Source organism: Pipistrellus hanaki, assembly GCF_964339955.1.
Source record: "Pipistrellus hanaki genome assembly, chromosome: 14".
Taxonomy (NCBI): domain Eukaryota; kingdom Metazoa; phylum Chordata; class Mammalia; order Chiroptera; family Vespertilionidae; genus Pipistrellus; species Pipistrellus hanaki.
The window spans coordinates 34642597-34658827 of NC_140516.1; the positions used below are offsets into that span (position 1 = coordinate 34642597).

The 16231-nt window shown below is 49.4% G+C and overlaps 1 protein-coding gene across 29 annotated transcripts in view; it reads right to left on the bottom strand.

The window, feature by feature from the left end:
- SORBS1 (sorbin and SH3 domain containing 1) overlaps window positions 1-16231 on the bottom strand; it is a 210874-nt gene that overhangs the window by 79842 nt on the left and 114801 nt on the right. For 12 of the 29 annotated variants that reach the window (XM_084903993.1, XM_084903992.1, XM_084903991.1 and 9 more), the window contains 4 exons: window positions 10712-10738; window positions 10492-10604; window positions 4253-4615; window positions 243-387 (listed from right to left, as the gene is read on the bottom strand). In XM_084903993.1, coding sequence (XP_084760119.1) covers window positions 243-387; window positions 4253-4615; window positions 10492-10604; window positions 10712-10738 — 648 coding nt within the window. The remainder of the gene's footprint in view (window positions 1-242; window positions 388-4252; window positions 4616-10491; window positions 10605-10711; window positions 10739-16231) is intronic. The other 17 variants (XM_084903988.1, XM_084903984.1, XM_084903994.1 and 14 more) reach the window with 4 other exon arrangements.

Consider the following 16231-nt stretch of genomic DNA (forward strand, 5'->3'; position numbering starts at 1 on the left):
CAAGGTGTGGAGCACACACTGCGGAAGCTTACTTATTCTGATACCTGACGTCACCCCACATCAGAGGTCTGTCCGCTACCATCTACTCGGTGGGTCGTGGGAGGAAACGGGGGGCTGGGGGGGGGGCAGATGGCCTCGGAGAAGAATGAGATTTGTGAACATTTCCGTGGGAAGGCAGACTTATTGTCCCGGGGTCACGGGACAGCAAGCGGAGGGAGAGGTGCGCGGCGAAGCTCCCTTACCTCGGTTGTGCTGCAGGAGCACAATCGTGGGGTTGACAATGGTCGTGGAGGGGTAGGCAGAGGATGGCTTGCTGACTGGTGCACAGGTTTGGGAATCAGTTCTGACACGAGATGAAGAAACTTCATTTAGCAGAGGACTTGAATCCTGCAAAAGGACAAACATTGTCACTGTCAGTACACAAAACCTAGAGCTAACGCTTTTTAAGAAGAAAATTAAGGCGGTTCAAGGACCTTAATTAGAAAAAGAAATGTAATCAATGAGACGTCATTGATTCCGGTTAGAAGCTTAACCTGGAATGCTTATTCTCTTCGCTGGTATTAGTAAGGGGAGAGAGGGAAGATAATGTCACTGAAGGTCTCAGCAACATTATTCATTATGTTCACCTGGTAAGAAACGTGGATCAATCCAGTTACTGAAAAAGCAAATTCAAATCAAAGTGGAAAAAAACATGCAAAACGCATGCAATTCCAAATGCGGTCTGAGCACAAGAGCTGGTTTAATAGGGAAAAATCAGGAAAGTTTAGTACACTGTTGACAGAAACCTGAGAGGATGTGAGATAAGTCACACGTGTAAGAATAGGAAGGGTTAAGTACTGGTACTCTTGGAAAACTATTCTCATCAGCCACATCACTGAACAGCCTTGCTAGAACTTGCTGCTGAGATTCGGATAGTACCTTGTACCACAGCGATGCTTTCTCACTCCAATATTGACTGACAAAGATCTCTGAAGTCAAGACTTGTGAAAATCCTGACTTTTAAAAACCTGGGGGTCTCAGCCAGAAATACCAATAAAATTATTACTACCAATGTTACAATTTACAGGATGGGAATAAGGGCAGTCTTCTTAAAGACAGGAAATAAGGCTTAGAAATGTAGTGACGATATGTAAAGTTTCCTCTGCCATACCTATACATTTAGCAATGTTTCTATTTTAGAATTTACAGGCCCTAAAGCCAGAATATCATTCTTAAAGGTTTAAAGAACAAGACTTTGCTACTTTTATGCCAGAAAAAAATATGGCATAAAAGCAATTTCTATGCTCCGTCAGAGATCATGGCTCTGTAAGTACCTGCAGGACTAGAGACACAGCCCCATCCTTCTCCTTTCATCCCCTACCCTAGTACAATGCCCTGCAGACAGCAGGTGCGCAGTAGTAAAATGCCACATGAATGACAGGAGCCACCTACCAGCAAAGTTGCTTCTGAACAACTTGTGTTCAAAAGAACAAGAGGTTCAGGAAAACACATGCCCACCAAAAGAGAGGATGTGCGTGTCAGGACCCCGGACAGCTCCTGACACACAGTAGGGGCGACTTCCTGGGACCCACAGACTTAGTCAGTCCACTTCGTCTGAAAGCGCCCCAATGTCACAGCTGCTACTTATGAGTGGCAGCTCAGGGCAGTGAATGAAACTTCCCCTCAAGACTTGAGGCACAAGATGATTTTGTACAAAAGTGCCTCTTCTTAATTTTTCATCTGCAAAGTGGGAAAACAATCACATCATCCTATTTACTTCCAAAGTAACAATACACAAATAAATGACATATCAGTGAAAACTGCCCTAATGCAGCCAAGAAACGTGAGAGTCAGGCACACGTTTTTAAAGTGTGCATACTGCCCATGAGGCCTGGAAGGATCATGTGAGCATTATGCATTTTATAAATTTCACTCTGTGGCAATTAGGAACTTGACAAAAATGGTTATTGACTAGAAGAACCTGACCAATTAACGTGAATTTCCTTCGTCCCTCTTACTATCAAATGGCTGCAGATGGAGCAGATATCAGCGGTTGCTTGGCCACCATCCACCGGGATATTCTCTTCTTGACGATCCTCATTCGGGGAGGAACCCAACAGTTTCCCTTTTCACCTCCTACTTCTCATTACCTGGGCCAAACTAGAAGCTACCAGGCCAAGCGAAGTCTCCCGGGAAGTCTGTACGTCAGTGGGGTTTGAGAAGCTGAGGACTGTCCCAACTAACCTACCCTGGTCTACCTGAACAAACTCAACATGAACACCTAGATCTACCCAGCCTACCTGCTCACCGTGCACATGAGCACACTGCCAACGCTGCTCTAGCCTGTTGACCGAGCGGGACGTATAAATACGTCAAACATAAACAATATCGGGAATGGGTAGGACGTATGAATACGTCCTGAAAATATATGTTGCGCCCTGAGAGGGACGGTATATATTTTTTGTAATCTTTATAATTGTTTGTAAAATTTATAATTTTTTAATTCGATGTTTCCATTTTTTTGTTGGTATTTTTTTCTATTTTTTTGTAATTTTGTATTTTCCTTTGTGCTTTATATATAAATGAATATATATATATATATATATATATATATATATATATAATTTATTTTAATTAAGTATAAATAAAAAAATAATAATATGAAATTACATCCTCCGGGCGTGACGTACTGACACGTCCTAGTGAAAGAGTACGCGCCCATTAGAGGTTGCGTAATTAAAAAGGGAACTTCCCGGTTAACAGGCTAGAGAAACATTCTGTGCCCAGGGGAAGAACACCTATATTCTCCAAAACAAGGGCAGCTGCTAACTTCGCCTGTAAGTTGAGCGAGGGTAAGGTAAGTGCATCATGGAGCAATTTAGCGTTTTTCTCCACCTGGGCTGAGTTGTAGAGGTCAAACTAGGACATCCAAGCCTCCGGGCCACGTTTGACAGAGTCCTGACCTAACCCATTAGGCTGTACCTAGAGTTTTGAGAAGGGCCCAGCATTGTATCTGATATCTCACTATAATTTCTCTTAAAAGCCTCCTTCCCCCACCAGTTTCCCTCCTGCTTGATTAAACTGTATGACTTGCTTGTTTAACGAGCCACCTGAGCCTGTTTTGGAAACGGACAAGGGATGCCAGTGTACATTAGTTTCATCAGCCAATTGCACGGCCCTACGTCTCAAAATGTGGCCCAGGCACCCTCAGCATCAGAATCCCCCAGGATGCACATTGCCACGTAGTTTGAGTCCTAGATCCCTCCCCAGATCCACTTGGTTAGAATCTCCATGAGATAACCTGGAGAGGAGGATTTAAATGCACTTTCCTGCCGCTCAATGAGCTACATACTCTGAGCTTGAGAGCACAGCTCAGGTGAACCCTCTGAGAGCAGAGGCTGTGCCCTGTTTGTAGAGAATCGAGAAGAATGCCAAAACATGGTGGGGACTCGGTGATTGCTAATTAGCCAGTTACTTAATTTTGAGGGCAAGTCCTGGGCAACGTAGCTAACATTCATTGGGTGCTCTCTCTGTGCCAAGCACCATAATTGGACTTTTTATATTCTCAGGCCCACTGCACCCCACCACCCTGTGTGTAGACACATGCACCCCATTTTACAGCTCACACTGAGGTTCTTTCAGTGTCTCAATCCCCAGGGCTCCTGAGAAGAGAAAGACTTCGATGCAGTCTTTCTCTTGGGCTTCCCCCTCTGGGTTGGGGGCCTGTACTCAGGGTTCCCAGCAATGATCTGCCTGTTTAGGAAACAGTCCTAACATTCGTACAAGGCTTTTATACCCATTTCCTCAATCATACTCAACTCTCTTTTTTAACCTAGGCTCTGCTGTGACTGTGGACACCAGTTTGTTTACTTGCTAAATCCACACGAGAGTGAATCTCTTCCTCCCTGCTCCCTGGGGGAGAAATGGCTGTTGGTTTTTCCACCTGGTTCGTCAGCTTTCCTCAGCTCTCAACAGTACACCTGCCTGCCTGTGGCGAGCACACCTAGCCAGAGGCAAGGCCACCGAGGCTGTTTTCTCCGCGGAGAACAGAGATGTGCATTCCGAACAGGACAGCGAGGAAGAGGGATGGAGACTGTGAACAGCCCGGGACACACGGGAGGCATGCACTCGGGAGAGCAGACCCGGCTCCAGCCATCACGCAAGCACAGGGCAGCCAGCACTCCCTCGGAACTTAGTACTCCAGTGAGAAGGGCTTCTACTGCCGGAGCAGACATTCAGGAAAGCCGCGAGGGAGGGATCCCAGCAAGCTTACGGTACTTGAAACAGCTCCCGTGAGGTCAGGCTCCGAGACGCTGTGCAGGCCCTCCGGGACTGGGGGGACCAGCGGAGGTGGTGGTGAGAAGGATGGTGGTGTCTGGCTAACGGGGGGATGGGGGCCTGGAGCGCTGGCTGGCGGGCTGTGGTGGGGCCGCCTCTGCAGACGAGGGGGAATGAAATCATCTAGAGTCGGGAAGGTCAGAGGTGAGCTGGCAGGGGCGGCCGCCGGGACTGGGGGGCCCAGTGGCCCCAGAGGTGCTGGAGGTCTGGCAGTGCCTTCTTGCCCTCTGTCAGTGTTAACCAGGTAGAGAGGGACAACTATGACCTCAGGCTGGGCTGGGCTGGAGGAAGTAGCATCCTGTAGGAAATAAGGGGGTCGTTACGCAAAGGGGTACGGCAGCAGGGGAGAAGGAATTCCATATTTAAACAGTCGGGAGTGGACATGCAATGATGTACTCTGAGAACTATTTAATCGGTGCCCTTTGCTCAGGGTGCATGAGACAGTCAGTGCTAGCCAGCTGGCCTCCTGACACTCTATGACACAGAGGGAACCCCATCCAACTTGACTTTCCATCCATCTATTTTTGAATCCTTTTAACACTTTAGGAGAGAGACAGAGAGAGAACAGGCAGGCAGGCTGTGTTTAACCCCCAGAGCTGCTTGTGGAGCCTGAAAGCTTGGGAGGAAATACAGTTTATTTGGCACTTGTTATAAAACATACATGCCGTGTCTCACCGTAGTATCAGGCCACGTATTCCACACGCTGGCATACTTACATATTCACAGGAAGGACAGACAGGGAGACAGGAAGGACTGCACTGAGATGTTTAGAGAATTCGGGGTTCAAGCTGCAGCGGTATTAACGAGGACAGGGAGGGGAGGGCAGCCCGGAACACAAACAAGCTCTCACACGAGTTCCAGAAGAGACGGGGCAGACACACAAACATTCCTAGTTCCTTGCCTTGGCTGGATAACACGGCTGCAAAAGGTAAGGCTGTTTTCTCCTCCGGCTTTCGGGATCAGAGGTAACCTGGGGGCCTAGCACAGGTGGTCCCACTGCGTCTGGGAACGAAGGCCGAGTCCCCGGGGAAGGACTCTCGCCACGGTTACCAGCATCTTTACGGGGGTCAGAGAACAGCTGGGGAGAGTGAGGAGGAGCAGAGCGTGGCTTTCCCGTGCCCGCTGTGCAGGAGACAATGCTGGGAGCCGGTGCTCGAGTGCCTGGGGCTGGGTCACGTGCAACACGAGAGCAGCTTTCCGGTGCCACCGGGCCAATGTTATTGGCTAAACAAGGTACATATAAGCTGCTGACCTTTTTATTCCCAACTGCCTTATGACGTGGGCTAGAGCTCACATTCCCACTATAAACGGTCCTGGTGGCTGCACGGTGGCGCTGGGGTTGGGATGAAGCACTGGGGGACGTGAAACCTGGAAGCGAAGGCCCCGGACACACCACATCTTCTGGAGCTGATCTGGCTGCCACGGGGGCAGAGACAGGCTGGGGAGGTGAGGGGTTCTGCTGGCTGGGGGTGCCGGGTGGGGTGTAAGGCTTTGGTGAGCTCCGGTAGAGCGCGTCCTTGGAGGAACTGTGGAGGGCAGGGGACTGCCATGCAAAGTGGCCCACTTTAGGGAGAGGAGGGCGTGGGCGAGAGAGGACCTTCAGCAAGATTTTCAAGACACAATATTAAGACAGAAAAAAAGAGAGAGGAGGGGAAATGGAAAGAAGGACGACCATTAGAAACAGCAGCATAACATGATCTGAAGAAAAAACAACAACACAATTCTAGACAAGTTTTTAAGCAAATCTCAGCGTAGACTCTCATGGAGTCTCCGCCTCTCTCTGGGTCAAGCCGACTCACTCACCTGAAGGGGCAGGCCTGACCCCTCACCCGCAGGAGGGAGCTCAGACGGGAGAGGCCCCGCGCTGAGTCAATGCTGATGCCGGTCCTTGGCTGAACTGCACTCAGACCTCCTGACTGAAGAGGGGTGCCCAGGCAGGGGCTAAGCCAGGGGAAGAAGCCCCAGGCCCCCAATGACTACACTTCCTCTCCTCAAAGATTCTCCTCTTTATGCTTTTGGCTTTAAAAGTTTAAGTTCACTGAAACTCTCAAGGGTCTTTCATGTGTTTCCCTTAGGAAATGGAGACTCGGAAGAGCCATCCTTATTTGTGCTCACAGGAGTCAGAGGTCTAACGGAATCCCTGAGCCCTCGCACTCACTTCCATAAGCAGAACAATCACAGCTTGCCAAAGAGAGAATGCTAAGGGCTTAGCATCCACATGTGCTCTCTCCTCGGAGGAAACAAGTCGATGGAACTAATTATTAGAAGGAAGACAGGGTGGGGTGAAAAGCATGGAATCTCCGATTTCTGACGTACATGGAACAAAGGGATCAGACAATGAAGCACTTGATTCGCCTACCAGATTGGGTTGTACTGGGTTCATCAAACTCCAGCCATTCCCACCCAGCCCACTAGGAGGCACTGCATTCTGGAGGGATGTGATCAGCCCAGGGCTCCTGGCTGCAGAGCTGGAAAGCTACATACAGGTCACATCTCCCTTCCTCTCCCTCCACATGACCCCTCCATGGGGCTCATGGAGCAGGAGGAAATGGGGTAAATCTCCAGACTGATCCTGTGAGAGCCATCTGTCAACCTGTGGCTCACCTGGGAATTAGACCATAAATGTGCAGTTTATTTTCCTAGTGTTATGGCTGAATGTGTGTGTCGCCCCAAATTCATGTGCTGAGCCCCAACCCCAAGTAATGAGTTTTAAAGGTGGATCTTTAGGAGGCACTTAGGATTAGATAAGGTCATGAGGGTGGGCCCCCAAGATGTGAATAAGTGTCCTTATAAGAAAAGGAAGTGATCAGAGGCCTCTCTCTCTCTCTCCTTTTTCCTCTCCCTCTCCCTCTGTCACACGCCCCCCCCCCTCCGTCCCCCGCCGTCCCCCAGCATGTGAGGACACAGTGAGAAGGCAGCCATCTACGAGCCAGAAACAGAGTCCAAACCAGGAACCAAATAGGCCAGTATCTTGGACTCCCAGCCTCCAGAACTGTGAGAAATAAATATATATGGTGTTTTGTTCCAGCAGCCCAAGCCTAGACACTTAGATGCCCTTCACTGGCCCCAGTCTTTAAAGATAACCTCCCTCCAAATGGCACAGGTGAGATCATTAGTGTGTGGTCAATATCTGGTAAATGGGTTGTGACCAAAAACTGGGAAGATACAAGGGTATGGGTCTATTTTGAGGTTGCTTTTTATTTTATTTTTATTTCTTTGTGGAGTGCAGGTGGCAAGGGGTAAAGGAATATTAGCCAGGGTAATTGAAGAGAAATAAAAACGTTTGATGAGCCTAGATTAGAATATCAAGCTAGAAGCAGCTGACCTATCCCTTAACAAACTCGATTTTCAAATAACCTGGATGGAGAAAAGCCTCCTTCGGTAGGTTGGGTTGACTTGATACCTATCCTTCCACAGGCTGCCCAAGACTGTGCCGGTGGGATGCGGCCACATGGCACATATATACTGGCCAAACAGACAAAAGGAGCAGCACCAGTTCAGTAGAAACCAGAAGCAAAGCCTTCCAGACGTGCTCACCTGGCCCCGTGAGCGCAGGCTGGAAGCTGGGGCGCGTTTATAGACTAACGGATGCTCTCTAGGAACAACGTGCCTGAACTAACACGCACCCCAGGGACCGCGGGGTAAGGTGATAATGTGGCCAGGGAAGTAAATAAAAGACAATTTTGAATTAGGCTCAGATTTACTTTTACTTTGAGCCGGAGTGTCCCACATGTGATTCCTTCTTGTCCAAAGATAGAAATCAATTGCAATGAGGTTTTAACTAGATTTGGCTCTGGCCATATACGGTGCCACAGCTGCATTACATCAGGCGCGAGCCTTCCCAGGGCCTTGACCCGGCGGAGAGGACGCCTCCCCAGAGTGCTGACAACGCGCTCGGAGCCAGAGGCCTTCCTGTCCTGGGGCTGCTTTTAGCCCCAAAGAAGGAGGGGGTAGCCACGGTTCCCTTACATGGAAGGCGCTGCTTCATCGTAAACGTGGCAGGAACCACACTGGCAGTCCGCATCCTCCCCAGCAGGCTACTAATGAGATCTCATTTCTCTTAGCAGAAAGCGAGGCAGTGAAAAGATGGGGCTGCTTGGAAGCATCTGAGAGGCTCCTACTTTACACCAATCCACCCCTCCCCCGCTGAGGACACCAACACAATGACGCTGTTGGAGAGAGGGCAGCCCTGGCTCCCTATCACTGGGGGCAAGGACAGCAGGGCAGCGGGTCCAGGCTGGCAGGAGCCAAGAAAGCCTGTGGGAACAACAGGGACAGGCTTCCCCTGAAGCTTCTGGACCCTGACGCAGTCCTTCTGAGGAGATGCTAGGTCTGTAGGGATAGGAGAGCCTCCTACAGCTGAAACCAGGCCCGGCAGTCCCCCAGCCACCTGGCTGCTCTGAGCCAGTGAATACTCGCAGCTTTGGCAATGGCTCTACAGACAAGTTGCATTCAGCCAACAAATTCAAGAGGTAAGGCAAGACCTAAAGGTTCTTGACATTTGGATGGGCAACTTTACTCTGAACATACGGGATTCAACTGCTTTAGCAGCAATTTACTAAGATCCCCTTAAAAAAAAAAAAAAAGCAACGTTTTGGATAGTGACAGGTAAGAAAATACGCTATTCACAGGCGGTATTAAAGGATATTCACACTTATAAAAGCTTACAAACTCCTCGAGGGCGACATTTAACACAGTGATCTGAACACAAGTGCCCAATAAAGCTGCAGTAAATGAATGTGTTTTAAGTGACTTTTGTTTAGTTCACATGCTTTTAAAATAATCTCTTTTGAAGAGCTGCTTAAGAAGCCAAAAGGAATCAGTGAGCTATCCTTGAGCTAGGTCACCGAGGGGAAGAGGGCGTGGGTCAGCGCTGTTTCCTAACCGGGCCGAGCCGCCCGGATCTATTCTGGAGAAGGAAGCCTGCCTGTGGACCGCAGGCAGCAGGCAGCAGGCAGCACGCTTACCGGCCTGGAAGGTCATAGAAAGGGAAAACCAGGGCACGCCACCTACTGGGCAATCCAGGTCCCCGTGTCTAATGAAGACTTCCGGAGGCGCATTAGCAGCTCCTGGTCCTAACCAGTGGCCCTAGATGCACCGGCCATGGCCCAGGGAGGCAGCCACGGTGCGGGGAGGCTTGGTGGTGCCGCTGGGCACACAGGCAGACCGTTAGGTGACCAGCTCTAACGCTGGGGAGGCGGGGTCTGCAGAGAGGCAGGAGGACGTTATCTCTGACTCGGTTTCTTTTCAGGGGCCAGTCCTTGGGAACAGGAACCAGAGGGCTGCTGGAGAAGGCGGGTGGGAACCAGGAAGGAAATGCAGAACTCCCGGTCTCCCGGCGGGTCCTGGGAGAGGCACCCCGTCAGAGGCAGGCCCAGGGGAAGGACCCCCCGAGGAGCACACTTCTGCCACACACGTCGGGCAGCACAGCTTCCTTTAAAGGAAGGAAAGGCTCCGTTCCGTGGCTGCGGCTCCTCTATGTAAATCCCCTCACGGACTGCCTGATTAAAACAGGCCCATTGCTTTCTTCCCAACAGCAAACAGCCACAGGGAAGCGAGAGGCCATCAGGAAAACAATCTGGGGCGAGAGACTGAAGCAAAATGATCTCTGCTCCCAGTTGTACACCTGGGGGTTCTCTCCTAGGCAAGGTGAGAGGTTTGGACTACAGGTGCTCCCATTTTGACTTCTAGCTGCTGCTCCTGGGCCAGGGCCTGAGGACTGACCATAGCTCCCCATTTAAGGAAGAGAGAAGAGTTGCTGGGACTCTTACAGCCCCACCTGCAGCCGGTTAACGGGATAAACACACGAGTGCAGTCTTGTCTTGAATATTACACTCTAAAGAGTTTTTAACAAACAGGCTCAGAACGTTCCCCCGCTACCCAAGGCCAATGGCTTCCCTGTTCCAGAACATTCCTAAACACACGCTACTAGTATAACACATTGGGCCTCTATTTCCGATCCCCTGGGACAGACCAAGCTAGTCCCACACCTCTGCTCCCCTCAGCCCCAACTCTCCCCCAGGCTGGTGTCTGAGTTTCCCCAGAGTGGCCAACGGCACAACTCTGAGCCAGCCCATTCCCTAGCGGAGCAAGCTGGCAGTACAAACGGAGGCTAAACGACTTAGGAACAGGAACCGCTCACCGGTGCCCACTCCGCCCTGGGCACATGCCTACCTGGGGCTTGTCGGAAGGAAGGTTGGGGTGCACGCTTCTGTAGCCCTTGGCAGCGAGTGAAGAGGGCTGGGCGTTTCCATTGGCATCAGCATTGGAAGAAAGTCGCCACTCATCTGCATGGAAAGCAAACAACACCCTCACTTGCAGGGAACGCTCCGGTTCCCTCTAATGGAAGGGTCCGGGGTGGAAGGCAGGGAAGGAAATATCAAGGGACACATACCTGCTGGGGAATTCTCCAACTCCAGCACTGTGTGTGGTGCAGAAAGGACGAAAACAAGAGAAAGGGGGGTGGGACAGAAATGGTTACGTTCGCAGGAAGCCAGCCTGCGCCCCACAGAAAGGCGTAAGCCCCGCGCCCCGCGGCCGGACACAGAATGCCCTCAGTCCCAGCGGCCTCATTACCATAGGAACCCACTCGAAGCCGCGATGTGCTCACAGGCGCTGACCTTTGCAAACACAAGGCCCACATTCACAGCAATGAAGAAACAATTGTTCCTTGACATTCTTATTTTACAGACTGAAAGGCAACAGAACTCCACTGTCCAGTCCCTCCTCACTAACTCTCGTCCCCTCCTTCACGCCTGATGTGGGCGCAGAGTGCCCCTCCTCACTGGCAGGGGACTAACGGGCAGACCCCGGAGAGGGAGAGGAGATGCGCACTTTCCCCGTGGCTGCTGGTGCTGGGCTCGGGACAGCATGATTTCAGCCCAGAGGTATCTGCTGTGCTAAGGGCTTCTTTTCTCCCCGCTGTTTTTCTTCTTTCTGTGAAACGAGCCACACAAACGTTTAAAATCTAATCCCCTTTTCTGAGTTTTCACTGCACTACAAGGCACCCTTGTCTCCCTCCAGCCAGCTACCCCCTGCCCTCCCAGTCACTGCCCGGTACATCTGAGACCCTAAACCTCTCCTAACGTGACCCACTTAACGCCACGGGGCAACAGGCCCAATGGTCATGAGCTTGGCTGGAAAGGCAGCTGGACCTCAATTCAGATCTTGACTCTATTACCTATGTGGGCTCTATGTCCCTGGTGATAAGCCTCAGTTTCTCCATCTGAAGAATGGAGATAATGACATGCCTACTTCATAAGTGCTGTTTTAAGAATTAAATTATATAATGCATGAGAAATGCTTAGCCCACGCCTGATAGAGCTCAGCAAATGTCTACACTTATCATCTTCATCATCTCTTGCCTCTCTTCTCTATCCTCCATCTAGCCCAGTGGTTGGCGAGCTTTTTCTAGAACAGGCCACACAGTAAATGTTTTAGGCTCAGCGGGCCATATGGTCTCAGTGGTGACTACTCAACTCTTCTGTTGCAAAACAAGAGCAGGCATGGATGATATGCATGTGAACCAGTGTGGCCACATTCTAATACACCTTTATTTACGGACACAACTTTGAATTTCATGTCATTTCCAAGTGGCATATAATACTGTTTTGATTTTCTTTCAACTGTTTAAAAATAGAAAAATCATTCGTAGTTCACAGGCAGTACAAAAATAGGCACAGCCACATCTGGCCCATGGGTATATTTGCCAACCCCCTGACCTAGCCAATCCCTCAGCTTCCTTCTTCTTCCTGGGTGCCTGCTCTGGTCTGACTCTGTACAGAGAAGAGAGGGAACAACACAGCAGTTCTCCCAGCCCAAGGCTCTGTTTCAGTGCGTCCCTCAAGGACTGCAGATGGGCTTTCCAGATGTTGTTGAGATTTACACACATTTATTGAACACCTTTCTGCCAGACACTGTCAGTCACTTCTCCTATTTAGTGCACACAAGTCTTTACTTCATGGACAAGGAAACAAAGGCCACCTGGCTTGCCCAAAGTCACATAGCCAGGAGGCGACAAAGCAGTCAGCCCGGATCTCCAGAATGAAGTATGGCGCCCTACCCACTATCCGTAGGAGAGTCAGCAACTCCACACGGGCCACAAAGTGCAGTCTACATTTCAGGGAGGTGGGGAGCCACAGGTGTCAGAGCTGCATCAGAATCACAGAGGACACACTGTTGTGCTCTGCCCCCCAGAGCCTCTGACTCATGATGAGAAGTTAGGTCCAAATAGTTGCATTTTTAACATGTTCCCAAGGGAGGCCAAGCTGATGGTCCATAACCCACACTTTGAGAACCACTGATATAAGGAATACTTAGAAACATCCTTGTTCTAGAAAACCATATTTTTGTTTGCTTATTTTACCATCACCCCCCCCCCCCCCGCCTCCGACCCCCAAATCTGGTCAGAGTTTTTACAGATTTGTTTTTTATTCCAGTAGGTTGCCTGTTACATTTCTGCCCCTCCCTTCTGGACAAATCACAGGTATTTTGTCTTCTCTTCCCGGCCACAGAATTGGGAAATTTACAAGACTTGAATTTTACTCACATTATTGCAATGTATTAGCTTGTGTGACCAAGGGCAAGCTGTCAATCACTTGAAACTTCACTCTCATCTTCTATAAAGCATAATCCTTACTCCACGTACCCCTCTGGAGATCTAGAGGTCAGGGATGTGAAGTAGCCTCAACGTGATCATTTTCAACCCTCTCTGCTGCATCCATCCAGAACCCTGGCCATCACACCTAACAGATCCTGAAGCACCAGGTGACACACTGCGACAATGACTCTCCCTACTCCCTGGCACCTGTCGCTTTTACTGCCCCACCCTCCTTCCTACATTATTTCTAGTCTACCTTTGTCAATCATTCTATCAAATTTATTAGATTTACAAATACACTAAAGTACCCATAGGCTCCGAGTGAGGGGCTTTTCCATACAGGATGTGAGCCTTCTATGTGGATTGTGAGCACCTTATTTTGCACCTTCTTTGGTTCTCAGTTGGGTTGGTTCTACTCAGGTGACACTGGCAAACAGATTATGTCGTGGAAAACTGAGAAGAGTCTGTGCTGCCGAAGGTCCGGGCATCATAAAGGGATTCTCATGTCAGCACCAGACTGCCAGGTTGGAGTCCTCATTATCTCGCTAACTGCACATCCCTCATTTGTGAAAGAGACATTATCTACTTCTTTTGAGTCATGAGGATCAAAGGGAAATGTCTGGCAAAAAGTATGAGCTCAGTAAACTAGGAATCCAAAGCAAAAGGGGAAAAAAATTGCCCAGATATAGAAGTAAATTAGAGTTGCTAACATCTGCCATTTGATAAATGGTGTCAAGAACATACTATTCTTGGGGCTCAACCCACTTTTTCTTCTAATTCCAAGTCATTAAAACGGTTGACCTTGCCTGTGGGTTCCAGGATCTCTTTGAGCATCCCTCCCCTCGCTTCCTTTAAAGGACAGCTGTGTTTCTGATGTTTCATCTCCCTTCATCTGTTACCCCGTCTTCTGAACCTTGAAGCTTGGCGGCAGCAGGACCATTATGTGCGCAGGACAGCACGTGAAATCTTATGCACATAACCATCAACTACAATACTAACTCCAGTTGAAGGAGACTATCAGAAAGCTTCTTTCTATAAATGTCGGGAAGCTGGAGCCCAGGTAGGCTCTGCAGCTCGGAAGAGACGCGAGCCTTCCCACAAGAAGGAAGTAATATTTATTGCCTCATCTCTTCCTCTATCCGTCCTTCACAATCTTTTCTGGCCTGAGACCAGACCACAGCCCCCTGACTTTTTTTTTTTTTATCTCTCTCTGTGTTAATTTCATTTTGATCTGCTCTACATTGTTTTACTGATCAGTTCTTCTTGGAATCTTAGGATAACTTTCTCTGAGAGAACTGACGCATTCTGGTAGAGTGTCTAATAGATGAGATGTGTTAAAAGTGGCTCTAGGAGTGTTTTGAGCTCGTTATGTTTATTTTTTACTCATGCTATGTGGTAAAGAACTCAACCTTACTCAAAAAGACGTCTGGCTTTGCCCTCTGGCTTCTGGGAGATATTCTCTAAACCCTGGAAGGTCATCCTGACAGGAGTGTCCCTGAGCCACACCAATGATGTGACTCAGGGTATCAGCACAGGGGCAGTGGGAAAGCCTATGTAAGGAAGTCTCAACAAGAACTCTGCACATGCCCAGCCAGTGTGACTCTGTGGTTGAGCGTCAGCCTATGAACCAGGAGGTCACAGTTCCATTCCCTGGGTTGCAGGGTTGATACTCAGTAGGGGGCATGCAGGAGGCAGCAACCAATGATTCTCTCTCATCACTGATGTTTCTCTCTCTCTCGCTTCCTCTCTGAAATTAATAAAAATATAATATTTAAAAACCAACAACTCTGGACACATGGTTCAGGGGCACTTCCTGGTTGGAGCATCTGAGCATAGTGTACCCCTCGGGGCCAGGAACTGCACGTCCTGACTCCCCAGGAGAGGACAATGGAAACTGTGCTTCTGGCCGATTTTAATCTGAAATAAACCATAGCCATGAGCATAATAACTTTCAATGAGCTCTCTGAGTCCTAGCAAATGACCAACTCTGGGGATGGTGTTGGGAATCCCCTGAACTTGGAGTTGGTGTCAGAGTGAGGGAATTCTCTTTTATGGACTTTCCCACCATCTCTTGGCCCTGATTCTCACACATGTGCTCATAAAAAGGACTCTGGTAACAAGGGCAGGAAATGCCTTAAACTGCTTCAATGTTAATTTTCTCATGACACCTTTCTGCTCCTGCCATTTCTGGAGAGCAAATACGAGGTTCAAACTAGAGGAAATGAGCTGATTGCAGGTCCAAGAATCTTCATGTCCAAAGCTGACTTGTTTCTCAAGAACCAGGCAGGAGTGGAGCCAACTGGCACAGAATGAGCAACATGTAAGATTTGACCTGCATTTTGGCTTGTGAGTCAAAAGACAGAGAGTGATGGTCTTCAGGCTACCCTGGACAGGAAGCGTATCACACCCATCACCAGTTCAGGCTCCCTGTCTCCTCTTGAGTAAAAATGCCCTGACCTGGGACATGGTGGGGTCACTCTGAACTACGGGGCCGACACTGAGACTGGCCAGGCACTGGCATCAGGAAGCAGGGATAAGGTAATGCCTTCTGCAGTAACTTTAATGGTTCTGATCCAAAAACCAAGGTCCACAATCTGAGATTAAGGAGGCTGATTGGGAAGCCATGGTCAGGGACCCAGAGTCAAGCTACCACTTGAGAGTAGCAGTCTGGACTGTGGGTTTGAACTGGGCGATTCCAAAGGCTCCATCTGCCCCTGATCCCTAGCATCTCCACCTTCCCATGTTCATCTGATTAGGTGGCTCCCAAATCCATACTTTGACTTCAACTTCCTCCCACAAGTTCTTTTCTTGCCAAAAAAATTCAACACGTCTAACGAAGGAATTCAACAGCCATTCACCTTCCTGAATAAATCCTCCATCTCCATGAGTGGCAGTTATTCTCCTCTCCGCACGAAGCTCTACGCCTCCATGCTCCTTACCCACACTGCACCGAGCCCTGCCCGTTCCCTCTTACGAATCCACTTACCCTTGGCCGCTGCTCTTCTTCCTGCTGCCACCACGCCAGGCCCAGGCCCTCGTGGCCTCTAACTGAAATTACTGAATGTCTTTGAAGGGCCTCCTGTCTGCAGTAATTAGAATGGTTACATGCCTGGCTCTGTGTTAAGTGGTGATATGAAAGAGCTCACTGAATCCCAACAACTCTATTACGATCATTCCTATTTTGTAAATGAGAAATTGAAGCTCTCTAAGGCTGAGTGATTTGCCCCTATCACAAAGACGGTAAGTGGCAGAGCTGAGCCTCGGAGAGCTCTATGATTCAAGGACAAGTCCAGGAAGAGAGTTGGAACAAGGACT